General features: G+C 53.3%; 1 protein-coding gene across 2 annotated transcripts in view; it reads left to right on the top strand.

Annotated features, from left to right (window-relative positions):
* The window catches only part of BCL9L (BCL9 like), a 45,726-nt gene extending 19,982 nt beyond the window's left edge, over positions 1-25,744 (top strand). Inside the window, exons 2-8 of one of the 2 annotated variants that reach the window (XM_041458083.1) lie at positions 12,329-12,692; positions 14,348-14,470; positions 15,253-15,463; positions 16,273-16,357; positions 16,782-19,173; positions 19,614-19,865; positions 21,123-25,744. In XM_041458083.1, coding sequence (XP_041314017.1) covers positions 12,392-12,692; positions 14,348-14,470; positions 15,253-15,463; positions 16,273-16,357; positions 16,782-19,173; positions 19,614-19,865; positions 21,123-22,282 — 4,524 coding nt within the window. In that variant the 5' untranslated portion in view covers positions 12,329-12,391 and the 3' untranslated portion in view covers positions 22,283-25,744. Of the gene's footprint in view, positions 1-12,328; positions 12,693-14,347; positions 14,471-15,252; positions 15,464-16,272; positions 16,358-16,781; positions 19,174-19,613; positions 19,875-21,122 lie in introns of both variants that reach the window. The other variant, XM_041458082.1, reaches the window with a different exon arrangement.
* Positions 25,745-27,648: the final 1,904 nt, after the last annotated feature.

The following is a 27,648-nucleotide window of genomic DNA, read 5'->3' as shown; positions in this document are numbered from 1 at the left end:
TCTGTGTGTGCATGTGCTGGACAGACCACGTGTGCTGTGTTGTGGCAGGTGTTTGCCATCATGTCACCATGGGGTACAGGGGCTGGTGCAACTGGAGCACCCCAAGAAAGCCCCCTCCTGCACAGCCAGCCACTGTCTGTTTGGAGCTTTGTCTGTAGTTTTACTTGGTCTGGAGGGGAAAATCACTCTTGTGGAAGTAGTTAGAGATGAAAATGTAGCTGTTGTCTCATCCTCGGGCTGTTGTCACTCTGTGGAGGATGGACACTGCATGTCCCCTCCCTGGGGCCGTGCATGTACATCATCCTCCGATGTGGTGTCAGCAGGGCCAGCAGCCAGGGCTGAGCTTCTTTGTGATGGTCTCCAGTGAATAATGGGAGTTGGAGAATGAGCTTTGTTTGGCACAGAGCAGGTGGGCAGCGCTGTGTGCTGAGGATGCTCAGGAGAATGGTCTGTCTGCTCCTGGACGGTATGTCCAGATCTGGGAGCTGACAGCTCATTTCCTGTTTTGCATTTGACCATGAAGATGATTGTTGTCTCCTGGATTTGCCCGTGTGGAGTGAAGCTAATGGACTTGGCAGTCAGAAGGGTGAACCCACTCATGTCTGGGACGTTTGGAAAGAGCTGTGAGAGGCTTGGAGCCCACTCTGCTCCAAAGCTGTTATATGTGCAGCCTTGCCCGTGCCCTCTCTGGGGTTTGAGAAAACCCTGCAAGCTGCAGCTGAATGTGAGCAGGGTGGTGTGTCCTGGGCCTCGCACGTATCAGGCTTCACTTGCTTTCGCAGCGAGGTCCTGGTGCCCAGAGGTGGGACTGCTGAATTTGCTGAGCCAAGCACTGAACAAGAGAACTGGTGTCCTCTGTTCCCTGCTGTGCTGTAGGGTAGGCTCCCTGTCTGGACTGGAGTGCCAGGGCCTGGATACAGCAGGATTCTTGCTGAGGCCAGGACGGGCTGGGCTGCAGGGGCAGAGGTGCTTGGCTGTGTCCTGCAGCACTGCTGTGTGCCGGGGAAGGCACGGCAGGACTTCCATCGCGGGCAGCAGCAGAGAGGCTCCCACCTTCCCTCCCGCCCACGCGCTGGTGCTGACACGCACACGTGTGCAGACACAGGTTCACACCAGCATGAACACGCTCGTGCGGATTCACATGAATTTGCAGTTAAGCAGGCACACCCACGCCAGCACGGATGCAAACAGAGCCATGCTGGTACAGGCCTGCTCGCTGTCACAGAGGCAGACGTGTTCATATTTGCATGACTCCGGGCTTGTGCTGGCACAGGCACCAGTATGCATGCTCCTGTGCTCACAGACACTGGCAGCGCAGCTAAGCCATGGCACCGGTCTATTTTTGGGAGCACTCCTAAGAATTGTAAGCGTGTTTCAGATGTTAGAGTCTTAGATGGGGGAAAGCTAGAACAGATGGCTGGAGGGTTCAGAGCAGCAGCCCTGCTGAGAACAGATATTTATAGGCAGATTTAACCCTTGTGTGGTCTCTGGAGCCATGTTTAAAGGGACAGCATCTGGAGCAAACATGGTAGAGCCGAGTGATGACCTCTGAGGGTGTGCTGTCCTATCTGGTTTCTGTGAGCCGATTATCAGTGTAGTCTGGAAATCCTGTCTATGCTCTACCTCTTTCTCAGAGGATGCAGCTTTCCCTAGGCCACGGAGCCTGGTTTCTATAAGCCTCAGTGAAAATGGGCTGGTTGTGGTTATTATTTGCTGACCAAGCTGGGGCAGCGGGTACTGCGGCTGCCCTGTGCCTGCGTGACCAGCAAAATGAGCACAAAGATTGTTTTGTCCCTCTTGCCCTGATTTTTTTTCTTTTTTTTTTTTTTTCTCTTTTAGCAAAAGGTTATCCAGATTCTTCCTTTTCCTAGTTGGAAGCAGATACTGTGTTTTCTTTCAGGCACGGCATCTTCTAAAGAGATACAGATTAAACCCGGCCCTGTCAGATCCATCAAATGTTTTTACCTGCCCTCATCTTGGACTCTTGAGCTTGAGCATTTAGGGAAGAGCAAAACCCATCTGGGGGTTGTGCTGCTTTGCTGAACAGAGCTGGCTGCCAAGTGAGGCGCATGGCAGGTTTGCAGTGACAGCTCTATTTGCAGTCCTTTCTTCGAGAGCATCTAGCCTCCCTTTTGGGGTCTGAGGTAGTGTTGTATTTAACTTGTCTGGCATGTCTTGAAGTGGCCTTCACAGAGCTGAGTATCAGACATGGGAGAAAGTGATCGGGGGGAATGAAGAAAGCCATGCCCTCGGGTGGGACATGTAAAGAACTGACAGAGTAGTTATCTGAGAGTTGCACTGAAGAAGACACTGGCTCCGAAAGCATGAACTGGGGTGCAGACCTGGGGAGCTGTGTGAGTCTGCTCAAGCTGCTTTTCAGTGCACCTCTGGCAAAATCAGGGAGCAGTGGCACTCCTGGAGCTAGTGCAGGGCACTGAGACTGGATAAAAAAGAAACAGAAGTGATTGCTACTGGCAGAGTTGGTGCTGCCAGGTCCGAGAACGATGGTCTGTATTTGTCCTCCTAAGAACTGGAAGGTTGAGTCTAGCTGTGAGATGGGGGAAGCAGCTGCAGCATCAAGTGGAAAAGGGCGTTCCTCCCTCATAACTGATCACAGGCATTTGATCCTGTAGGGTTTGAGCTGCCGTGGTTGTGCCCAGTGGCACACATGGCATGCACCTGGGCCGCGCCTTTCCTCTGTTGGGACTTCAGCTAATCCAGATACTTGGAGCTGCTCTCTGCCTGCCAGCTTGTGCCTAGCATGGAGATTCCAGGGAGGCAGTGCTGAGTCTTATAGGGCTGTTTTCCACTTGTCTTTGCACTGCATCTCCTGTGAACCAGCCAGAGGTGTTTCCTATGTTAGAGGTGGCATGAAGCAGCTCTAAGTCAGGCTATTTGTCCAGAGTCCGGTGCTTGGCCAAAGGTTTCGTACAGATGCTCAGTGAGCTGGGTTTGTTGTTGATTCCATGCCCAAGGGGGCCTGAAGCTCTGCTGGAAAGTCTGGGAGTGTGACATAGAGTGCTCGTCTTGCCTTGGGGATCAGCTCGGTGCTTTGAGGGTGTGAATTCAGAACATCCCTGAGTTTTCTGTACACTGATGTGCTGGGCATGGGAGATGCAAATCTGTAGAGAGGGGGAGTATATTGGAGCTGCTTGCTTCCTTGCTTACTCGTTCTGCTTTCAGACTGCAGGGGCTTGGACAGCAGTCACCGTAGTCCCCCCACACACTGTTGTGTTCTCACTGCTCCCCTGTGTGTCACATGGAGGAGTTCTCAGTTTTCCCAGAAGCTCTTGGTCCCAGGTCAGCACTTGCACCCACAATCAAAATGTGACTTTATGGTGAGAAAAACTGCTTTTGGTTCCTGCAGCACCTCCCCCCACCCCACACACATATCCCAAAAGCACAGCTGATCCTGCAGGATACCCAGGTGTGAAGCTGGCAGCGCTCTGCCAGCTCACAGTCTGCTCTGCTGCATGGTGGTGTCATGTGGCAGCTTTGTGTCTGTGGCTGTCGACTGCATTTTGTACCCAGAGGTATTGGTAGGAGCGAGGTTGCTCGGCAGGGCCATGCTGACGTGGTGTTCCTGTGGCTGGGCTGGCCAGTGTTCTTCCAGGGCCCACAGGAAGGGCTGGCAGCCGCCCGCTCTCCTCCTACCTGAGGAGGCAGAGAGAGAACCTGGCAGGAACAACGTGCCCAGTTGGGTAACTGCCAGTCCTGGGATCTGCCCACACTTGCCCGGCCTCCCACAATGGCCCCATTGTTCCTGAGAGGGCAAGGAAGAGGCTTCCTGCAGCTCCCTGGGCATCGTTAACCCTCTGCCTGCTGGGAGCAGGCTGCAGGATGGGCTTGCATGGGACAGGAGCTCCCACAGGCGGGTGGAGGAGCTCCCACTGCCCTTGAGTGTGAGGAGGGGAGCTGCAGGGGAGCACCAGCCTGTCTCTGCCAGCTGCCTCTAAAATTGCCTCTTGCTGCTGTTTTGAGGACAGCTGGCATGTGCCTGTGCTAAAGATATACACCAGAGAGGTAGGACCCCGTTGAGCCTTGATTTCCTCTGACAAGGCATAGGGAGGCTCTCTGCCTTCTTCTAGGCTGCTTTCTGCCATGACCTTTCCTTGGGAGCAGCCACCAGTAGCTGGGTTGCTTGGGCCCCGATGTGCATGCCGGAGCAGGACATGTCTTTAGGAATGGGACATTTGGGGTGGTGGGGGGTTAATTCCAGTGGCTGAGATATCGGTGTGGAACCTGTTTAAAGCAATTCCAGACTGATCAAAGTGCCTTCTTCCTTCCTGTCCTGTAATGTGATCTCGGGCCAATGAGCTGCTCGGGGTCTGCTGTGGCTTCTGGTTCCTGTTGTTGTGGAGACAGTCTTGGAGGGCACAGGCGTGCCTCGCTGCGGGTGCAGGCTCGCAGCCAGAGCACAATATCCGTGTGCTGAAGAGGACAACGAGTACCCTGTCGCTGGCCAGAGGAGCTGGGCCGTCGTGTCCCACTCTGCTCGCTGGCTCTGCACTGTCCCTCTTCCCGTAGCAGCTGTGCTTCCCCACAGCTTTCTGCTGCGTGTGTGTCCTGATCAGCTGATTCCAGGGGTTATGGGGCTGCCTCAGCCCCCCTGCTCTGTCACAAACTTCCTCTCCAGAATCCGTGGGACGAGGGAGAGGAAGAGGCATTTGAATAGCATGCTAAGACTGTACAGGAAACTTTCTGGATGTCAGTCGAGATGTGGACCCTGATGTCTCATGCTAGCTCAGAGACTGGAGAATTGGCTCGGTAATCCAAACACCTGAGGACTTTGAAACCTAATAGAAACCTTGTGACAGTCACCAACTAGTTCTTCTGCACACCCCGATGCTAGCTTGTTTATATCATTACTTAAACGGCTATCCTGCTCCCAAAAGATCTCTTATTTCCTCCCACTCAGTAGCTTTTGCACTCTTCTCCCTTCCTTTGTGCGCTTACAGCTCTTTGTTGTTGCAGTAACTTTTCTCAATATGTTCTGTTTCTTAAATAAGGGCAGAACTAGAGTTAGCTGTGGAGGGCCAAGGGCTGAGTTGTGAGCACTTGATGACCCCAGCTACTGTACCTAGTGCAAACAATGCTGCTTCAGAGCTTGATCTGCTTGAGTCTGGGCACTTGGCCTCTGGCCACAAGGACCACTGCAAACCCCAAAGCCTGCTGCAAACCTCAGAGCTGGAGGAATGTCAGAAGCCCTTGCCCACTTGGCCAGTCATAAGTTAATGAGATCTCTCTCCTGGTGGGGAAGAGGGGCTCTGTGGGGGGAGCCCCAGGCAGGCTGCCTCTGGGCTTTCTCTCCATCCATGGCTGCACATCTGCTGCCACACAGGGCTCACTGCCTCCCCAGAAGGATGCAGTTAGTGAGACAGGGCAATTCCTATTTCTTTTTGCCTGTTTCTTTTTGGGTGGTTGGAGGCCTGGCTAGGGTTAGATCACTGTGTCTCTGGAGGAGCTCTGTGAGTGTTTGAGCATGAGTGTGTGTTTGCATAAGGGCAGAATAGCCCCTGAGACTCGGAACTGGGTCTGTGGGGAAGGCCGTGCTGCTTTTTGCACCTGTTGAGTGGCAGAAGCTGGGGAGTTTCAGCTGTATGTATGGAGGAGGCTTCTGGGGGTAAAGGTGAAGCATGGTGAGGAGGTAAGCAGCTGCTGTCTTGGGGTGCACAGTGGGGAAACCTCTCCAAATGGGTGCTAGCCCAGATTCTGATGGTAAAGCTGGATGGGGAGCAGTGGCTCCCCTCTCCTCCAGGTCTCTCCCTTCCCTTCCAGCCCAACACTGTAGTCCCAGTACTGCTTGCAGGCAGCTGCCACCACTCAGCTGCAGGATCAGCTGCCTGTGCTGATCCTCTCTGCACTGGGGAAGGTGAAAGGTTTCCCAGGGTGGAATTTCCTGCGAGGTAGTTGCATAGCTGCTTCCCCTATGACCTTACACCCTGATGTGCCTTAGTCATGATGGCATGCAAATACGAGGCAAGGGGGTGGGGGCTGGAGGGAGCTGCTGGGAAAAGGAAGTGACCTCAGCCGTGGTTTAATTATAGAGCCCAGCATTTGCTGCTGCTGGGCCTGGTATTTATAATCTTGGAGGAGTGCTCAGCAGCTCACTGCATCTCTTCTACAGTCCGGGCTGGCAGAGGGCAGTCTGGGGGCAAGGTGTTGGGGCAGCCACCCTGCTTCCCCCCTTTCCTGCATTCCTCTGCCAGCTCCCAGCTGTGCTGGGGTACACACATGTGTGTGCCCAGTTGCACAGACATGGTGCTGCAATCCAGGCACTTCGCAGGCCTGCAGATGTTCCAACCTCTTCCTTTTCTGCAGGTGTATCCTTTGTATCTTGTATTTAGTGCCAGGATTGGGCATAGGAAGAGTCCAACTCTTCCCCAGCTCTCTGCCACGAGCCTCCTCAAAGGCAAACAAACTTGTTGCACCGCTGGTCGTACAGCAGGGTGCAGTTGGGCTACGTGGAGCTGACAGAGGTGGTAGGGGAGTCCCTGCCACAAGGGTGTCCTGTGGGACCCTCTCTGCAAAGACTGTGCCGTTCTTCAGGCTGGAGAATGATCTGAGCTTGCTCAAAGGGAGAGCTAGTGTTTCAGGGAGATTTTCTGCAAGGTGGATGTCCAGCCCTCTCTTGCATTGTACAACAGGCATCTCCATGCTGCGTTCATCTGCAGGAGTGTGGGGATGTGGCGCACGGCTCTGCTGCCCAGCGCACCAGCTGCGAGGCTGGCTGAGGTGCCCGGGCTCCTTGGCGCAGCCGTGCCCAGCCCGCTCAGCCCTGGCCGGGCTCTGCGTGCCCTGCCTGACGGTGACACCTAGTGGCTTCGTCCCACAGGCTCCCCCTCGGGCCCACAGCTGGGCACCCTGGGAACCTGAAGCTTCTGGACAGGAACCCTTGTGTCTCTGGCTTGGAGACAGGGGGTGGGGAAGGCTGCCAGTGTGATGGCCCTCCCTGCTGACCGTGGCTAGTGTGTGACAGAGCCCTGCGAGGAGACTTTCTTGTAAAAAGAAGAGCAGAAACTGTTGTGTTAAAGCTTGGAAGCTCCTCGGGAAGTTCTGGCATTGCTGGGTTCCAATCCTGAACACTGCTGGCATTGCAGACTTCTTTTGTTATTGCCAAAGGATCCTAAAGTGGTTACTGAATCCAGATGCAGGTGAAACACTGTCCTCATAGGCTCAGCTACATCAGCTATTTACCTGACATGTGTGACCTTAGGCAAGACTTGTCTCCCTTGTGATTCTTGTGGAAAAGGTGTGGGTTTAAGGTCTCAGCTGTGAGCCCTGCTGCTCAAGAGAGCTGGTGTAGCAGAGGCAATGTGAGGCACACTTCACTAGCTAGGCTTTTTAGCATTACTTGCCCGGTCCCAGTAACCCCTGTGCAAAAACACAGTGGAAATGCCTGAGGAGGTCTCTTCATCCCATGTAGCAAATGTCCAGGGAGGTCTGTGTTGCATTTCAGCCTGTGGTGTTATCTGCCAGAAGGGTTTTCTCAGGGAAACCGCTCCATTTGTGTACAGATGAGCTTGTCTTTGTGCATCCCAGCACAGCCAAAGGCTGCGTGGGGTGTCCAGCTGTCACAGCAGCCCATGTTCCTGGCCAGATTTCATACACTGCAGGATGAGATCCTGCCTCAGAGGAAACTGAAGCTCCCTGAGCAGCAGCAGTACCTTTGGAAGAGATTTCTGGCTTTGCTTCCTGACCTGCTGGGTTCTGTTACTCGACTGCAGCCTGCCAAGCTGCAGCATACAGGTGGCTGTACTGCCCTTCACGTGGGGGACCTGCAGCTTCCTGCAGGTCTCTCGCTGACCCATCCTTAGCAAGATGCACTAGCCACTGTCAGGCAATTCCTTGTTATCATCCCAAGGGAGCCGCATGTGACTGTCGAGTAATGTCTGGCACATGCAGGGTTTCTGTAGGGAATGCACCAGTTGAACTGGGAAGCTAGAAGGATCTGCACATTTACTGTTAGACCTGGAAATTCCCTCAGCACAGGACAGGTAACCAGGCTCTGGCTAGTGCTGCAGTAAGGAGGAGAAGAGTGGGAGAAACTGTTGAACTAGGGGGACAAGTAAGGGCTAGAAGAGGTCTTCTAACCCTGATTGGGCTGAAGCTATTACAGGAGAGAGGTTGTAGGGTGCTGGTCAGAAAGCAAATGGCATTCCTAATTCACCTTGCTGTCTCTGAACCTCAGCTTCCACCATGTTACATGGGATGCGTGCCCCTAGCTGGAGGGGAACGTGAATCTGAGGTTTTGTTCTACTAAAGCCCTTTGAGACTTGTGGCCAAGTAGCCCCACAGAAATTCATCTTTCTCAAGACAGCTCCAAATGACAGGAGATCAGCAGGGCCTGCCAAAAGGACTCCAAGAACTGCTAGGATGTTGGGTGTCTTGCATGTTGGGTTTTGTGGGCTGTGGAACACACAGCACGGCTCGGGAGGCCTGGGTTCTGGTATCCACTGTGTGTGCACAGCTTGGTGGTCATCTGAGTTTCACAAGAGCTTTTCCCAGCATCCGGTGGGAGGGAGGGTGGTGAGCACCTTCCTTTTTGAATCATCCTGGCTCTGCTGTCCTGGCTTCCCCTCTGGCGCCTTCTTCCAGGAGGGACAGCGCAGCAGCAGTGCCAGCCAGCTCCCAGATGCGGGAGCTGCAAGGCTGGTGGCAGGTGTGGGCTCCTCATCTTTGCAGCTGTGCTGGGAATCCGCGTTGTCTTCCTTTGGAGAGAGCGGGAGCATGATTCACCAGAAAGTCTTCCGGGAATGCAGCGGGGGTTTCAGGTTTCTTCAGCTATCAGCTAGCTATTCCCAGATTGCAAACATGTCAGCCCAGTCTCTCCTGCCCAGAGCTTGCTCCTTCTCTCCCTCTGCTGCTGTTCGGACTGTACTGGAGGAGACTTCCTGAAAGCAATTTTTGTTATTTTGATTCAAGATTTCGTGTCTGCTAAGGTCCCAGCCTTTGATTTAAAGCTGTGGCTTTTCAGGTGCAAACACGGTCTGCATTTGGATGTAGCCCTTTGTTCAACAGATACTTGCTGTGCCTTGAAAGCCTCCCTCCCTGCGTGAGGTTGGCTGGGTTGTCCCCCTGTGTAATGATGGTGGAATCAAGGCACCCAAAACCCAGGCATCTTGCTTGGGATTGGTGGTAGCCAGGGGTAGAAACCAGGAATCTCTTGCTTTAACCACTGGGAATTAAGTTTGCTATTGTGTTTAAAAGTACCAGGCGGGAGTGGGTGTGTTGCTAAATTGCCGAGAAAGACAGATTTCTGTGCAGTCTTCTTTTTGTCATGTTCTTTTCAAGATGTTTTGAATTGTTTGTCTCCTGGTGTCACTGTATCTACTTTCTAGTTAATTATCTTCCGTGGCCCAGATGTATGGCATGCCTGCTGAAATGTAGTTTGAATCTCAGGGTGTGTGGAAGGAGCTTACAGCAGTCGAGATGCCTGTTGTCATGCTGCGGCCAGACAGACGAGAGGCTGAGGCGGATCCCTGCTATCCATCTGCAACAGAATCCAGCTGTTGCTACTCCTGAAAGCAGAGCAGAATCTTCAGGCAGCTGCTTCTGCATTTGTCCCACTAGGAATTGTGAGGCAAGTGTTATCCCTCTGAGTGGACACTAGAAGAGGCTGCAGGCAGTGCCTGAAGGTTTTGTCATGGCAACTGCCAGGTCCTTTGGGATCGAGGTGTGTGTTCCGTGCAGTCTCATCTGAGAACCAGAGGGACAAGAGGTGTATCTCTGGACTCTGCAGGTGTGGCCATTTCAGGGCCCCGGACTTCTTCCTCCCTCCCTGAAGTATTCACCGTGCTGGGCTGTGCTGGGGTTGTGCTGCAGTGCTGCTGAGCATTCACATTTTCAGCGAAGCGTTTTGGGATGTGTTACAAACACAGTATCATGCCCGTGCAGATGTGCCACAGGCAGACCTGGATCTCCCAGGCTGCCGTGGGATGGAAGCACATCCTCAGCGGGTGTAGGCACCCAGTGTCTCTGGGCTGTGACCCTCAGGACTGCGGTGCAGAGTGCTGCAGGGATGGTGAGTGCGGCAGAGCGGAGCTGGGGGAGGGCCTCTGGGCCACCAGCAGCAGGAGCTGCTGCAGGGCTTGCTTTCTGGAATGCTGTCTGGCAGCAGCCACTTCCAGTGGGGCTGAGGGCTCCCTGTGGCTGGCCAGCCAGCGACTGCAGGCAGCATGTGTGCTTAATGCTGCAGCTTGTGCCATATGGACCTTCTCCTCCTCCCTGCTTGCCCTCTCCGTGTCTCCTTCCCCACTCAGCTCCCCTCCCCCTGCAAGTGGTTTGACAGAGCAATTGGGCAGGCACTGGGACAGCAGCTCTGACATAAATCTCTCCTGGTGTGGAATGAGGGGTATAAATATCCAGAGAGTGATGTGATCTTTCCAGCTGCTATTAATAGGTCTCTGGAGAACAAGAGCGAGCAAGCGAGACTGGCTGACACTTAAAGGGCTAGCAACTCCCTTATGTGCTGTGAAAATTAATCAGCGCCGTAGCTCACCATCTTCCTCCAGGCTAGAGCAGAGCCCTCACCGAGGTGTGTGGGGCGGAGGAGGGAGCAGTAACAACTCCTAGCTGGGAAGCAATGATAGGCCAAGCTGTGCATGGGAAGAATGCCACAGCACTGTTTGCATAGCATGCCAGCAGCCCCTGGCTCAGCTTGCAGGGAGGCAGGTGCCGAGAAGACCCCTTTGCAGAGAAGAGCCTTTCTGCAAGCACAGGACTCCCTCATGGTGCATGATAAGCTGCAGCCTGTGCCTTGTGGCGATCACAATCTTTGGGGATTATGGGTTTGCCAAATGTGCTTCACTCTGCTTTCTTTGCAAGGGTGCAGTGATTTGCCCTGGCAGAGCAAGCACTTGGCTTTTGCTAGTGGTGTCTCCAGGCTCACCTTCAGCAAGCCAGGAGCAGCATGTGTAGTGCTGCTGAGCTCTTGCAGTACTATTTAGACACCTGGGGTTTGGTCTGGAGCTGGTGCTTCCTGCCCCTGGGTGGCAGAAGAAATCTGTGCACAGCATCTGGCCTGCGTGGTCCAAATGGGAGGAGCAGACTACAGCAACCCCCTTCCTTGTGTGCTGGGAAGTTTCTCATTCTGTGCACGGGGAAGCTTCTTGGGTGCACTGTGGGGGTGTCATGCAAAGCATATAGCAGATGTGAGCAAACAGAGTAATGCCTCAGCTTCCATGAACATGTGGTTTACTCTCCTTTGCTCCTGCTTCCCCAATAAGTAAAAATGACTGTGACAGGATTAGGGTTGTGTGTTGGACCAGGGGTTTGTGGTGGCCTTCCAGAATACACAGTGTGATACAGAACTGCATCCCAGTCATCTCTAATGCCTGTGCAGAGTTCCAAGGGGAATACTCCCAGTGTGAGCATGAGACTCTGCCAAGGCAACTAGATCCTGCAAGGAGGGCTGCTGCTGCATTGCTCAGCTGCATGCATGTCCCTCAGCCCAGAAACCTCTGTGCTCTGCCCTAACCTCCTCTTCTCTGCCAAACTCTGCCTCAGGCTATGGGGCTATTCAGGTAGCTGAGATGGGTTTTGAGCAGGAGAGCATCATCCAGGCATGTGGCACATTGCATCATCCTCCTGGGCTGGAAGCTCCTGCTAAAGTGGACACCCCCTCACCCAGAGTCTTAAAGCAGGAGCTGGAACTGTCCCTCAGGCCCCTGGGAGAGGCAGAGCTTGTCTGATGAGTGCCTGCACTTCCCAGCTCTGTTCTTGCCTTGGAACCCACTGCCTCCTTCTTGGTTGCCTCAATCTTTGTCCCCTGCTCTGTTCCAGTTTTCTCTTTGTAGGCTTGTGTCAAGACTGTCTGCTCAGTTGTCTAGTTGTCTTCTGTGTGTTTTGCAGCACAGAGGAAACTTACTTATCAGCAAAAGGGATCCCTGAAAACAGTAGGGCACTCGATTTTTCTCTAGGGTCACAAAGATGTCTAAGCTCTGGGAACACCTGCAAAATAGCTCTGAGCATCCTTCTACTCACCAAAGGGCCAGGCTGGCATGGAGCACCCATTTCTCATCTTGGCCTTGGAAATGAGGGCTCTCGTGTTTGTGGCTGTTCCTTGAAGTACTGGCAAGTCTGCCATGCCTGGGTGAGAGTTTACAGCTTGTCATGATGTGAGTGAGCAACTGCAGAGCAGGGTTTTTTGCTCAAAGGGGCCAGGGCTGATTCCCAGCATGAGCAGCTCTGGGCTGTGCCTTGCCATGGACTTTGTCTGGCCCTGTGACCAAGTAACAGCCCCAGTGCTCTGGTCCTGTGCTGTGCCCCCAGCAGCTGCACCCGTGTGAGGGGCACCGTGCTGACTTGCTGCTCTTTTCTCTTGCAGGTTTCTGATTGAAGGGCCTGCGAGCTCCCTCCACTGGCACTGTGGGAAGCTTTAGCCAAGCCAATGCACCCTGACAACAAACTGCCCAGCCATGGCAAGGCAGGCAGCAGCAGTGCCCTGGCCCAGCACCACAATGTGAGCCAAGCACCCACCTGTAACTTGGGCTCAAAGGGTGTGGGGGCAGGCAGCCATGGCAGCAAGGCCACTCAGATTTCCCCTGGCAACTCTGGACTGAAAACCAGCCAGAACACTGTCCCAAACTTCAGCTCCTTGAAGGGCAAGGTGAAGCGGGAACGAAGCATCTCGGTGGACTCTGGAGAACAGCGAGAAGCCAGCACCCCATCACAGGACACAGAATCAAAAGGTAATGCTCCCCTAGACCTTGCATGTCCTCCTCTCAGTTGCTACAAACATCCTGGCAGGACTTGGGATGGGAGCATCTTTGATTTCTGTGCTGGGTCTTCTGTTCAGGCTTGTCCTGGCTGCCTGTGTGACTTTGGATCACTGCTTGTCACATCTGCAGTTTTGGGACCAGAGTGGCTGAATTCTCATTTGTTTTGCATGTCATTCCCTAAACCATTTGTTACACCCAGAATCTGGCACTGGTTTTCACAGGCTACTGAGGCCATCTAAGCAACAGCATGGTTCACTGAAACTGCACCGAATGCCCCTGCATGTGCAATGTGCAAACTTTTAACTTGAGACTGAGTTGTTTTCTATCTTCTTCTTGTTGGTAGAGAGCTGCTTTGTGGTGTTGCAGCTGCCCAACGACTCAGTCATGGTTAGCAAGGAGGTGCTGCAAGGGTCACTGTCTGAACAGTTCTGTGGTTTCATCAGCAATGGATAACTCTTGTGTTACAGCATGTGGCTTCTGGAAAAGGGCTGAGTCAGTGCTTCTAAACCCTTTGCCTGCCCTGTCCTCAGTGGCCTTCCCTGTAACCTCTTGCATTCCATCAAGCTCTGTGATCAGTGGCTGTGTGTGATACTTGAGCATCTCACAGACGGTTGTAGGGGGAGAAATTCCAGTGGTGCCCTCGGTTCCAACCAAGACTCACACCTGGTCTGCAGAGCTGCAGTTCTGGCTTGTGCCCCTAAGGATTTGTTTTCACAGTCAAAGCCATGCTGCCTGACTGGCTTAGGCCAGAGCTGTGTCATGGAACAACAGGCAGAATGTACCTGAATGAGCTTCCTGCCACCGGGAAGGCTTTCTCCCCGTAGTGTTACAGGGATAACCATACACTGCTGATCAGAAGCATTTACAGTTTTATCCCAGAGATGTCTTGTAACCACACTTCACAGGAAAATATTAAAATGGCCTGATCAGAAGTGCCCGAATCTCCTATCTTCCAAATACACTGACAGGTCATGTGAATATGGTCATGATGTAAAAAAGACGATGTAAAAATGTAAGGCCAGACAAATGTTTCATTAGTTAAAGCACACGACTGGAAGTTATTCATCCTGTGTCTGATTGCTCTCCCTGAGTCCCTGAGTGCCTTTAGGCAAGCCACTTCCTCTCTGAGCTGCATCAGTCCCATCTGAGAGGGCGGACACGTGGAGGGAGCATACAAGTTTATAGAGAGCGTGAAGGCCCCTGCCTGATTGATGTTGACAAAGGGCAGAGTCTGTCTCTTGTTCCTACAAAGGTTGTGAATGTGCCCTGCCGTCCTTTAATTGATGAATCAAAGACCCTTTAAATGTGCAGTTAATGTCCAAAGCTCTCTAGTTTGGAACTGCAGGCAGACACATCTTATGTGCATAGATTCCTTTCAGGTGGTAAGAAATACGTGTCATTCTGAAACTTTGGCTCTCACAGGGAAGTCTCACTAGATCTGGCTGCTAAGACAAGGAGCCCAGACTGAGCAGATGCTTCAGGTTCTTAACCAATGCTGGGCAGATGTTAGCATAAGGCTTACTGCTCAGTGCATCCTGGTCGGGTTAGCACTGCCAGCGTGCAGCCCCCAGCTGGGCAGGAGCCCAGCCTTTCAGCACCTTGAGCGGCTCTGTGGCCCTTTGCAGGTGAGGTGGCTCCCCGCAGTAAGCGACGGTGCGTGCTGGAAAGGAAGCAGCCGTACAGCGGCGATGAGTGGTGCTCTGGGCCGGACAGCGAGGAAGACGACAAACCCATCAGCAGTGCACACAGTGAGTCACTGCCTCCTCAGCACTCTGGAGTTTCCAAAAGCATCAGCATTCTTTGACATTTTGTATCTACAATTCACTTTGCTTTCAGACTGTAACAGGGAGAATATCTGAGAGATGGGGCAAGGTCCTGTGGGGCCTGAGGAGATGCCCGTGTTCTCTGTTGGAGAACGTGAACGTGTAGAACAGGAAGAAGAGGGTGGCCTCTGTGCCTGCCAGCGCATTGTTGCCATTGTCTCTGGAACGTCCACTTGCACTTCTCAGCGCAGTCCACAGCTTGTGCAGCCTGTGTGGGAAGGGACAGTGCTGCTTCCCTTGTCAGCCTGCTCCCGGGTCTGCCTGGCCTGGCGGGAATGGGTCACGGTGGGGCTGCCCAGGGGCAGGGGCTGGCAGTGTCCCCGCACAGGGTTCCCAGCGATGTCTCCTGTGTAAGTGCTGGGTCGGGCTGCAGAAGCTGCTGCCCAGGGGAGAGGCAGCTGGAGGGGAGCAGGGAGCCAGCTGGGTTAAGGTAGAGGAAGGCAAGGCATGCCTGTGGTAATTGCAGCGCTTAGTAAATATTAATTACGGATCCAATTTAGCAGCGGCTGACGAGCGCGGGCCCGGCGGGCGGGGCTGTGCTGCCCCCTGCTGGCGGCCGGCCGCGCCGCAGCAGCGCCCGCAGCTCTCCGCTCTCTCCTCTCTCTCCTCTCTCTCCTCTCTCCTCTTTCTCCGCTCTCTCCTCTCTCCGCTCTCTCCTCTCTCCGCTCTCTCCTCTCTCCGCTCTCTCCTCTCTCCTCTCTCCGCAGGCTGTCATGTAGCAGATCCTGCCATGTCCGCGGCCCCACAGCTTGGCCCAGGGTCCAACCCACTGCCTAACCTGAGCGACAGCAGTGCCTCCGGCGTGCCCCATGGTGCTGGCCCTGGCTTGCGCTCAGAGGCTGCAGGAGGCGGAGGCGGCGGAGCAGGGAAGCAGCCTTCGCAGTTTGTTTACGTCTTTACAACGCACCTTGCTAACACGTAAGCGGTAAAGCCCACACCTCCCCCACTGGTATTGGCTGGCATTGCCACACCTGGCCGGCCTTGTCACACCTGCCTGCTGCATGCAGCGCTTGAGCGCAAGAGAGCTGGAGAAATCCGTGTCTCTCTGGTTGCACTGAGTGGGAAACCTCTGGGATTTGTGAGGTATGCTGGCAGTCGCTGCAGGTGGACAAACTTGACTTAAATGCCCACTTCCTACCAGTGAGGCCTGGCTCTGCACTCGTTTCACCCACTGTGGAGCCCATGTAGTTGGCATCCAACAAAATGATTCTCCCAAAGCAGTGTGGGCTGCTGGTCTGATTTGAAAGTATCTAAGGGGTGGGTGTGACAGGGAGTGTAATGTAACACACAGTATTCTGCACACAGTTCCTCTCTTCTGTCCTGCATTGTCTCAGCCATAGAGTCTTAGAAATTAGTTTAGCCTGTTTAGTGTAGTCTGTTTAACCTAGGCTAAAACTAGCCTGGTTTTAGAGCTCTGCTGTAGCACAGTTTCAGTGTGGGAGATTCCAAAGCATCTTGGTGACAACCACCTTAGGGCAGCAGGCACAGAGCAAAGCCTGTCACAGGACATGGGAAGAGGGAAATTGAATGGCAAGTGATCGTCTGTTGGAGATCCTCACTGGGGGCTGTGCAGGATATATGCAAGGACTCTGAGAACATTCCCCCTCCTCGGTTACCTCCAGGGATTTCTTCCTGCAGAACTGAAAAACAGAGGTGTCAGCTGGGGCCTTGGATGGGTAGGATGGGGCACAGTGCCTGTTCTCAAGTGGTTTGTGCTCTCTCCCCAGAGCTGCAGAAGCTGTCCTGCAGGGCCAAGCTGACTCCATTCTGGCCTACCATCAGCAGAATGTCCCGCGGGCAAAGCTAGACCAGGTATTCCACCTGTGAAGCAATCGTTCCTGTTGGCACATGCTGACGACTATTACCCTTCCAGTCTGATGTGGTCATTCTCCCCCATCCCCTGGCTCAGCTGTGAAAGAAGGGGTTGCCAGAATACCCTTTCAGTGGGGTGGGAAGCTGCTTTGCTGCAAAATCTCTTTGTCACAAGTCCTTGCTGTTGTCAGCTGTGAAAAGTTTGGGATGGGCCGTGGCATGTTCCCCCGCAGCCACGTGTGCAGAGTACCTGCTTGTGCATTCCTAGATCATGTAGTAGTGCCTACATTTTTTTCCTGCAAGGAATGAAGGTGAACTACCATGAGGCTTCATTTTGGGACAGAGAGGTCTCCTGCAGGGTGCAGGGAAGAATACCTTCCTAGGATCTTTCCCTGCTCAAGTTTCTTCCCCTTTTCTCTGCCAGGCACCACCTGCTCCTAAAGTGCTGGGCGTTGCTGAGCCACTTCCAATTAACCCTCCTGCTGCCAATACTCCACAGTCCCAGCCACTGGCCCCTCAAGCAAATCAACCACAGCCGCAGCCTCCCCCACCACAGCCTCCAGCCCCACCACCTCAGGCCATCAGTCAAACACCTTTGCCTGCGCCCAGCAGCCTGCCCCAGGAAGGGACAAGTGAAGATGGCCGGAGAGATCTGACTCCCAACTCTCTGGGGAACAATAGCAGCAACAACCAGCCTGGAAGTAACCATCCCAATATGCCCACTGCATCTGCCAGCACCATGCAGCCTGGGCAAGTGGACTCCTCCAGCACACCCAGCTCCAGCCTCCTTGGAGAGGGCCCAGGGATGCCAGGGAATGGGCAGGCAGGCCTGGGCCCCAGGAACACCATGAACTCAGAAGGGCTCTCAAAGGAGCAGCTGGAGCACCGAGAGCGCTCTCTGCAGACCCTGAGGGACATTGAGCGCCTGCTGCTGCGCAGTGGGGAGGCCGAGCCCTTCCTCAAGTCCAGCCAAAATGCGGGTGAGGGGGGCACTGCCCCTCAGCCACAGGCTGCCCCTGCCCAGCCCCCTGCAGCCCCTGCCAGCATGAAGAAGTATGAAGAGCCTCTGCAGTCCATGATCTCCCAGACCCAGAGCCTTGGAGGGCCCAGCCTGGAACATGAGGTGCCCCACCACCCTGGTGCTGACATGGGACAGCAGATGAACATGATGATGCAGCGGCTGAACCAGGACAGCCTGACACCAGAGCAAGTGGCCTGGAGGAAGTTGCAGGAAGAGTACTACGAGGAAAAGCGACGGAAGGAGGAGCAGATCAGCATCCATGGCCGGCCTATGCAGGAGATCATGATCCCTCAGTCAATGGGGAGCATGATGATGCGCGGGCCTCCACCACCCTACCACAGCAAGCCTGGAGAGCAGTGGCCACCAGGGATGGGCAGCCAGCTGCGGGGACCCATAGATGTGCAGGACCCTCTGCAGCTGCGGGGAGGGCCACCCTTCCCTGGCCCACGGTTCCCTGGGAATCAAATGCAGAGAGTCTCTGGTTTTGGAGGGATGCAGAACATGCCCTTGGATGCTCTTGGGCCCATGAATGCCATGCAGAGGCCAGTCAGGCCTGGCATGGGATGGAGTGATGATATGTCTCCTATGGGAGGCCCTGGGAACTTTCCACAAGGCACCTTGCCCTACCCACCAGGGCAAGGAGACCCAGAAAGGTTTATGAATCCCCGTGCCAGAGAGGAGATCCTGCGGCATCAGCTCATGGAGAAACGCCCAGTGGCAATGCAGAGGCCCATGGGGATATCCAGCAACTCTATGAGCCAGGGCATGGAAATGGAGAGGATGATGCAGGCTCACAGGCAGATGGATCCATCCATGTTTGCTGGGCAGATAACGGGTGAGACCCTGAGCAGTGCCCCAATGGGAATGGATTTTGCAGGCACTCGGGGGATGCTGAGCCCCCCTATGGGTCAGTCAGGCCTTCGGGACATGGACACACCCATGGGCCCTGGCAACCTCAACATGAACATGAATGTCAATATGAACATGAACATGAACCTCAATGTCCAGATGACCCCACAGCAGCAGATGATGATGTCCCAGAAGATGAGGGGCCCTGAAATGATGCCCCACCAGGGCATGAACCCTGAGGAGCTGGCCAGGGTTAGGGCTCAGAATGGCAATGGCAGTGCAATACTAACGGGACCCCAGAAAATGATGATTCCCTCACAGTTCCCCAACCAAGGACAGCAAGGCTTCTCGACAGGGCAAGGGTCATATCCCAGCCTGCCCCAGGAGATGGGCAGTGGCTCAGACATGTTCAGCCCTGAGCAGGGCACCATGCCTGTTGGGAACATCAGTGGCACCACCAGACTCAGCCACATTCCTCTGCCTCCAGCCTCCAATCCCACTCCCACACCAGGGGGAAACCTGGCCAACATGCACCCAGCACCTTCCCGGGGGCTGGGCCGCCGGCCCTCTGACCTCACCATCAACATCAACCAGATGAATTCCCCCAGTATGGGTCACCTCAAGTCTCCCACCCTTAGCCAGGTGCATTCACCACTGGTCACCTCCCCATCTGCCAGTCTCAAGTCCCCACAGACACCCTCACAGATGATCAGCATGCCACCTTCAAACCAGTCTGGACCCCTCAAGTCCCCCCAAGTGATGAGTTCCTCTCTCAACGTCCGGTCTCCAACTGGCTCACCAAGCCGCCTGAAGTCCCCTTCTATGGCTGTTTCTTCCCCTGGTTGGGTGCCATCTCCCAAAGCCACCATGCCCAGCCCAGGAGTCAACCAGAGCAAGCAGACTCTCAATATGAACTCAACTGCTTCCATCGGAGCACTGGAGCAGGGTATGCTGGGTGTCTTGTGTGTGAGTGCATGTCTGTGCTTAGTTTTGATGAGTGTGTGGACAGGGTTTCTCTCCAGCCCACAAGCTCCCTCTGGAGCAGGAAGACACGTGTTCCTGTGCCTGGCCCCGCATCTCACAGAGCAAGTATGTTTTCCCAGGAGTCCAAACAGGGCCTTGTCAGGTAGATCTGTGACACATGCAGCAAGCGCTGTGTCTGTGCTGGGCAGTCAGGGGCAGGTTTCAGTGGAAGTCTGTCACTGCTCTGGAGCAGGGTCTCTGCATGAGCCTTCTCAGAGTCCAGAGAGTGCTGCCCTGTGCCAGCTCTGTGCTTTGCAGCCTCCTCTGGCCACTGCTGTCAGAAGGAGAGGACAGGGTTGCTCTCTGGTGGGAGCAAGCCATTGCATGTGAACAATATTAAGTTGATCTCTCTCTTACTTGCAGGATCTCTCCCTTCTGGGCCTCGGAGCAGCTCTTCTGCACCAGCCAGCAACACCTCTAGCACCATGAATCCGAACATGCCTTTTACTTCCTCTCCAGATCCATCCCCTTCCCAGAACCCCCTCTCACTGATGATGTCCCAGATGTCCAAGTACGCCATGCCCAGCTCCACACCACTTTACCACAATGCCATCAAAACCATCGCCACCTCTGATGACGAGCTGCTGCCAGACAGGCCCATGCTCCCACCTGGAAGTATGTCAGGTATCTACTTCTGGAGGTGGGCTTGCAAGGGGTCAGACTGTCTTGTGGCTGCCAGTGGACCTGAGGCAGCAGGTGGAGAAAGTATTAGGAACTCTGATCTCCCCATGACTGCCATGTCACATAGCTTAAATTTCCCCTTGTTGTAACAGTCTGTGCACATCCCTGCCCTCTGCCCTGGCTGTCCATCAGCTTTTGGCTTGGATGGAAGGACTTGAGCTGGTCTGGCTTGAGAAGTCCTTCCACAAGACCTGGAAGTTTTTTACCTTTACCCTTGGAGATGTATTGGGCCCAAGTTTTCATGGCTCCTGGAGTTTTCTCAGGTCCATGACTTGCAGGCAGAGGTCTCCTGCTTAGAGCCCTTGTGTTCCTGTGCAGTGGGACAGGGATGCTCTGAATGGGGCTTGGGAGTCTGGTGTTTTGAGTAGAGCCCAAGTGCCTGCACAGGCAAGGCTGTGTTGTAGCACAGTTGTGATTTCAGTAGGCCAGATACGCTCCACTAACTGGTGGCACTGGTGAGGACATCTAGGCAAATGAGTGTATTTGGTCACGTGGTGACCAGCCCAAAGGGGAATTCCAACGTGCTCTACCACTTGATTTAGGGGTCTAAAGCTGTCTGATAAATATTTTTGTCAGTTTTGAAAATGAAAAATCAACTTTTTGACTCTTTCACCACTGAGCAGTCACTTAGGTTGACCACAGGCATGCAAATGCATTGGCTGCCTCCGCAGGCACTGATGGCTGCTCTGCTTTTCTGATGGGCACAGACTTTCCCGCCCAGACAGCACCTGTGCTGGGCTGCTGACTCTTCTGCTTTTTTCCTCCTCAGCACCCGAGGTTGTGTGGTCACTGGAGCTTGATGGGTGGCAAACCCTGTGGCAGGCAGGGGTGAAGGGTCATTCCTTGCTGCCTTTCAGGTAGCTGAGAGTCCTGATGAGACCATGTAAGGCACACACAGAGCTAGTCAGGGCTCTAAAATCGGGGGAATGTAAGAAATTACAAATCTAGCATGGGACTGGATGAAGCTGGAAGAGCCCTCTGGTGTTTGTGGGATTGGGGAATTGGAGTTGGAGACACTTTTTCCTGATGTTGGTGCTTTATAAGCCCATCTTGGAGCTGTTTTCTGAGCATCATGCTCCATGCTCAGGGCATTCTGAACAGGACTGCTTGGCAGGCTCTCAGGATGTGGATTTTACAGCCCTGAAAGGTCTGTAGGAAGGGTTAACTCTTCTCTCTTTTTCCTGTCCTTAGGTGTGACGGGGAATCAGCCAAATCAACTGCACTTGAACTCTGTGGGGCCTGGATCCTCTCAGAGCCCCATGGGAATGAACCTGCCTGGTCAGCAGCCCCTTTCCCACGAACCACCCCCCACCTCCATGATGTCCTCCCCAAACCCTCTGGGCTCCAACATTCCTATGCATCCAAGTGGGCCAGGGGCGGGCGTGCCCCCCCAGAACCCCATGATGCTGCCCCCGGGTCCCCAGGACTCATTGAACCAGCAGTGTGGCCCTGTGCCCAACAGTTCACAGATGATTCCTTCCAACCAGCTCGTGTTCCCCCGCATGCAGCAGCCCCACAATGCCATGCCATCTCCTGCTGGAGGCATGCCCATGGCCCCCAGTGCAGGAGGTGGCCCTGGGATGCAGCAGCATTACGCGCCAGGGATGCCCTTGCCACCCGAGGACCTTCCCTCCCAGCAGCCTGGCCAGATGCCCCCTCAGCAGCACATGATGGGCAAGAACATCCCTCCTCGGATTGGTGACCCCTACCCGCCCGTGCTTCCTGGGGTGGCGTCGGTGCTGAACGACCCCGAGCTCAGTGAGGTCATCCGCCCCACGCCCACGGGGATCCCGGAGTTTGACCTGTCCAGGATCATCCCATCAGAGAAGCCAAGCAGCACCTTGCAGTATTTCCCCAAGAGCGACAGCCAGGCACCCAAATCTCAGCCTTCCAACCTCCACCTCATGAACCTGCAGAACATGATGGCTGAGCAGCCCCCCGTGCGTCCAGGTATGAATGCTCCCAGCCTCCCCGGGCAGCAGGGCGTGCAGAGGGGACTCAGCATGCCCATGTGCCATCCTGGACAAGTGCCCATGCTGGGCAGGACAGGCATACCGCCCCAGCAAGGCATGATGGGCAATAGCATGCACCAGGGCATGATGTCTCCGCAGCAGAGCCTGATGGCCCAGCAGAATTTCATGCTGATGCAGGCCAAGCAGAGAAGCATGTCTGTGTCGGGGGAGATGTATGCCCAGACAGGACATATGATGTCACCTCAGGGCTCTCTCATGGGGCCCCCGCCTCAGCAGAACCTCATGGTCACACACCAGATGAGGCAGAGGAGTGTCTCCCTGGACGGCCAGATGAGTTATATCCCTGGGCCTGGGAACATGGCGAACTTGCCTTTTTAACCCTGACTGGCGCTCAGGGCTGGGGCGGGATGGGGCTGCGCCTACAAACATTTTTAAACCTTTCTCTGGGGGCGGGTTGGGGGCCAATGCCAGTGGAGGACACCACGTGGGATGCTTTTCATATCGGATTTGCCTCTACACAGCAAACCAGATGTGCAGTAAACTTGATGTGAATTGGGTTTCTTTTTCCTTTCTTTTATGGGGAAGGGGAGGGTGAAGAGGCTGGGAGTGGGGCTGTTACTTTGAACCCTGCGTGGTGACCAGGGACATCCAGACCTTGTGGCAGTTTGTAAAGTTTTCACTTATGGTTTTCCTCCGTCAAGTGTTTTTCTTGCCCTTTTTTCCTCTCTCTTTTTTTTGTCCTTCCTTTTTAAGCAACCAAAATGTGCAAGAGGGTTTTTGGAACTAGCTGTAAATAGGTCGCTGGGAAAGGCAAAATTTGTGCTGGTTTTTAATTGTCCTGTATTTCTGTGTTTTAATAGAAGCCTCAAAACATGTTTTAAAAAACAGAAAGAAAAAATCATGCTCAAGGCAACAGTGTACAAGGATTGAAATCTCTCCGTGGGGGAGGCAGGAGGATCCCCAGGGTGCACAGGGTGTCGAGAGATCCCATTGTAGAGTGACTCTGTCAGACCTGTGTTGTTCATGAATCTGAATGGTTTTGCATGTGTGTGGAGAGGGGGTGGTGCAGTGTCATGCAGCTCTCAGGTCCCATGGATACATGGATACTATGCCGGGTACACAAACATAACCACTCACCCAGGGCCATTGGGCAGGGGCGGGGGGAGCTGATAGCCCCAGTGAAATGCTGCTGGAGCAGTGCTCATCTGGCAGGGCAGAGGCCACAGTTTTACAGGATGCAGCTGTTGCTGCTCTCTGGAGAAGCTGCTGTGTCTGGGATGGGAAGGATGCCGGCCCTTCAGCTGGAGAAGCATCAAGAATCTGGGCTTCGCAGATGGTAACGTGCTGGACCTGAAGATCTTGACCAGCTCTGTCACCTCTACTCCCTTCTCTTTCCTTCATGCTGTGCCCCCTGTAGGCAAGGTGTTGTGGTGGGTAGGGACAGATGGGCTTTGAGGTGAGTGGGGTGATGCATTCCAGTGCTTCCAGGAGAGGCTAGCTGGGAACCCTGATCTTCTGCAGCCTTCCTGCACCAGTCCATTACCTATCCATTACCCTTCACCACTGCTTCCTGCTTCCCCGCCATTGAATGCTTTCCCAGGTTTTCCTTGTGCTTGTCAGTCCTTCATCTGTAGGGTTTTGCAGGCAGTCTTCACTCCATGATAACCCGAGCTACTGGCAGCAGCCCTGCCCTGTGGCACAGGAGAGGTCCAGCTCTTGAAGAGGGCCTGTCCTTGAGTGCAATACTCTACCTCAGCGTTCAGTGTCAGCATGGCCATCCTGTGCTTCAGACAGAAGAGGCCAAAGTCGAGTTGCAATCTCTCATTCCTAGGCTGGCAAAAGCATGCCATTTGGACAACTCTGGCTTTTCTGGATGCACTCCACCTTTTCCATCCTGTACTCCATAAGGTCTTCCTGCATGCAGCCCTGATGGTCTTCCCCATGTTTTTTCACAGAGGGGAATGTGTCATGATGCACGCACGTTTCTGCACACATCACAGTATCACTGGACCTCTGTGAGGACTTGCAGTTCCAGCATCCAGTGGTGAACCTGGGGCACACAATTGCTGGAGGAACACTGCTTGGAGGATTATCTCTGCAGAGCCAGGCTTAACACACTACCTCTCTTATAACAGAGCTCACCTTTCCCAACTTGCTGTTGCCAGGAGGAGAGGGCTTTGGAAAGGGAGATTGCCAAGTAGTGAGTGAACAGCAACACTTTTTATCAGGTTGCAAGCTATTTGGAAAGGCTGGTGGGTGCTGAAATATCAGCACAGCAGTTGTCTTGATCTAGTCTGTGAGAAGATGGAATTGTAAAGTCCAGTTAGGAATACATTGAAGCTTTGTGGCATTTTGTAGTGCTAGGTGAGAAGCATGGGTTTGGATCTGAGGAAGGATCTTGCTCTAGTCTCCTGCTTTGTAGGAGTTTGTTGTATACAATGTGAGAAAGTAACATTTTTTGAAGTGGTGAAACACACATGAACAATCATGAGAAGTTCTCCTTCCTGCTGAGGCAGTTCGAGCAGAAGAATAATCTTCAGATCAGGCTTTGGACCTGACATGTTAGCTGGTTGGATTCTTGATCCTTTCAGTGTGTGTTTCATGCGGGAGGATGTGGCTCAAACAGATGTAGCTCTTTCTAAGCTTGACTTGCCTGAAAGGCTGTAGCTTCTCTTGGCTGCTCTTCAGGCTGTTGGCTGCTGGTAGCTTCTCATAAACATCCAAATACCAACTACAATCCCAAACTTTGCTCATCACCTACCAGCAAGTCTTGGCTAATTTGAAGCCATAACATTTTCTATATGGAAGTTTTTTTGTTTGCCTGTAGATAGCTGTTGTTTTAGCCTGGTTGAGATCTCCATGTGTTTGTACTTTCCCTCTTGTCCCTTTTGCCCAGCCCAACACAGAAGTTGCCTGGGGCTTGCAGTCCTCACTGTGTCAGCAGCTCGTTGTCCCTGTATCAGCCTGCAGGCTTGTGGCACATGCTGTGCAGTGCTCAGTAGACTAGTGCTGAGTGCTCACAGGGACGTGGCAGTGTGATGCTATTTCTGCCTGGCAACAGGAGGAAGACCTGTCCTTCAGTGACCAATAAGCCTTTTGACTCAGCAGCCATAGATACAGAAGGGAAATCCTGATGCTAGGTCAGAGCTGAGGACTCTGGAGCAGCAGTTGGTGCTCTTCTGCAAAATCTCACTGCCCTGGAGCCAGCCCTACCCCTACCACTGTGATGGCTGAACAATGGGGAGAAGAAATGCTGCCTAACACCCCTGTGCCCTGAGGGCTGCTCCCAACCATGTCTGTGGTCAGCAATGTGGCAGGAGTTCCTTTGGAGGCTCAGTGACAGCCAGTCCTTGTTAGACCCGGGCAAGGTTTGCCATCAGCTGGTTGCCCACTGCCGTGACCTGTGTCTAGTCTTGTGTCTTGTAGTTTATTGCTCGGCTCCTCACCTTGAGTTCTGTGTACTGACTCCACCTAATCACAGTAGAAGGTTTGCCCATCTTTTAGCCATGACTTCGCCATGTTTTTCCAGCTCCAAAAAAGCGAATGCTGGGAAACTGCATCTTTCAGTATGTTGGATAATCACACACCTGGAATTAGCTTTCACATTGAGGTAAAGTTGACTGACCTGTTCTCTGTCATCCCATGGAGAAACTTCCCCAGTCATTTTGTACCATTATATAAATATATATATATAAATATAAATATATAAATACAATATGTGAAGACATCTTATTGGTTTTTATTTGAAACAATTTTTAGGCTTGTTTTTGGGTATCTGTGCTGCCTGTAATGTATTGACCTGTTTTATAGGTGCCTTTTTATTAAAAAGACAAATTTCAAGACCTGACCCTGTGCCTGTATTTTTCCACATGATTTTCCACAGAACTGCAGCACAGACAGAGAGTGTGAGAGGTGCTGGAAGGTTTGCGTGGGTATCGAGGGAGCCCCTTCTCTGCAGCACTCCCAGGCACACGTTCATTCATGCGTTCCCTTACTTGCACTCACCCATGCATGCTCCACTGCCTGCCATGGCCCTGTGATCACTGTGTGTGTGTAGCAGGATGCTCTGCTGGAACCCCAGCTCTGTCTCCTGGGAGACTTGGTTGCCCTGCAGGAAATGCAGAGCAGTGTGCTGTTGTGAGGGTCTTCATGTTCCCATCTCTGGGGCTGCCTTCATCAGAGACCAGGGCTTCCTCTGGTTTGTCTGCTGGAGCCTTGTTCGCAGAGCACAGTCCGGGCTGGAGGAGCAGAGGCTGTGCTGTGGAGGGTGGTGACACCGCCATCCCACACATCATCTCCCTGCTTTCTGCAGGAGCCACCTTGGAGCTCCCCTTGGCTCAGTCTCCCTTCCCGGTGGCCTGGGTGGGCAGAGTGCATCTGCCTCACTTGGCAGCCATGGCACAGGGGCTGAGCAGAGCTACGCAGGGGAGGATGAAGGTCTGCCCGAGGGCTGCAGGGGTGGCTTTGGCAGTGTGAGTTCTTAGCAGGGAAGCCCACTCTGGGTGTTGTGACAGCCATGCAAACCTTGAGGAGATAGCAAGGATTTTGCTGAGTGGAAAGCAGAGCTTCTTCTGCAGTGAAGGAAAGTTCCTCTTGCTTTCTTCTTATCCACTTTCAGCAGGCCGGCTGCAGGCAGCTGTGGGAGGAACAATGGCAACTCTTTGGGGAAGGTCTGCCAGCTCTGAGCCAAGCCATTCCCAGGCTGTCTGGGCCAAATGTAAGGTGTAAGGGCAGTTTTCCAGTCAGGTTAGCAGCTGCTGTAAAACTGGGGCAGGAGGTGCTGCAGTTAGTGGAACAGGCTCCGTAAAGCAGAGAGGTAATACAGGTCTGGACTGACTCTGAACACAGCAAAGCCTTCTGTGGCACTGGTGAAGGGGAACTGAGCAAGGTGCTCCTCTAAGCCCTTTGAGCAGAGCTTGTCAGAAAGGTGCCATCTGCCCACTTAGTCCTCTCTGATGCATCTCCCTTGAATAAAGTGACACAGCTACAGACAAACGCTTACAAGCACTACACATGAGAAGATGGTGTTTTAGTCACCTGTTTATTACATCTTACCTCAAAACTTCCTAAAGGTTTGTACATACCAGTGCTAAAAGCTATAGTAACAATAGATGTGTAGTCTGTTCACTCTCATTTGAGTGCAGATTTTTACTTTGTGACCACTGTAAGAATTTTGATTATTATTGAATACTTTGATTATTATTTTTTTCAATAACATTTTCATGTAGAAACACTGTTGTCACCATAACCTGCTGGGGAGGTGTTTACAATGCTTCTGCAATGGATTTTCTCACTGGTACAACCGTGGAGAACACAAGTGCAGGCTTAAGAGACTTGTCCTCTGCTGCATGTATGTGCCTGAACAAGCACAGTTGCCATTACCTGAAAGTTTCATCTTTGAAGATGCAGTGCTGCAGGAAATGGAGGACTGCCTTATACTAGATGAGTTTTCTCCTCAAGTCACAATGTGAGATCAGGCTATTGAGATCTCTGCTTGAGTCAGGCTGAGGTTATGTGGCTGGTCTTTATAGCAGGGCCCTTGAGTACGGTGAAGTTCACCTGGAACTGAGCTGCCTGCTAGTGGGATGAACTTCAGAAGTGAGGTTAGCACAAAATTCCTGCTGCAACAGGAGAACTAACATTGTTTCAACATTGCTTAAAATGTGAAGTGAAGGGTAGAGGAGATTTTAAAATGTGCATATGAGGAGGGTGACATTGGTATGTATGGCTCTCCTACAGTTCTG

Source organism: Pyrgilauda ruficollis, unplaced genomic scaffold (assembly GCF_017590135.1).
Source record: "Pyrgilauda ruficollis isolate IOZ18807 unplaced genomic scaffold, ASM1759013v1 scaffold126, whole genome shotgun sequence".
NCBI lineage: Eukaryota > Metazoa > Chordata > Aves > Passeriformes > Passeridae > Pyrgilauda > Pyrgilauda ruficollis.
Note: the sequence above shows the minus strand (reverse complement) of the source record. Positions and strands in the feature narration are given on the sequence as shown.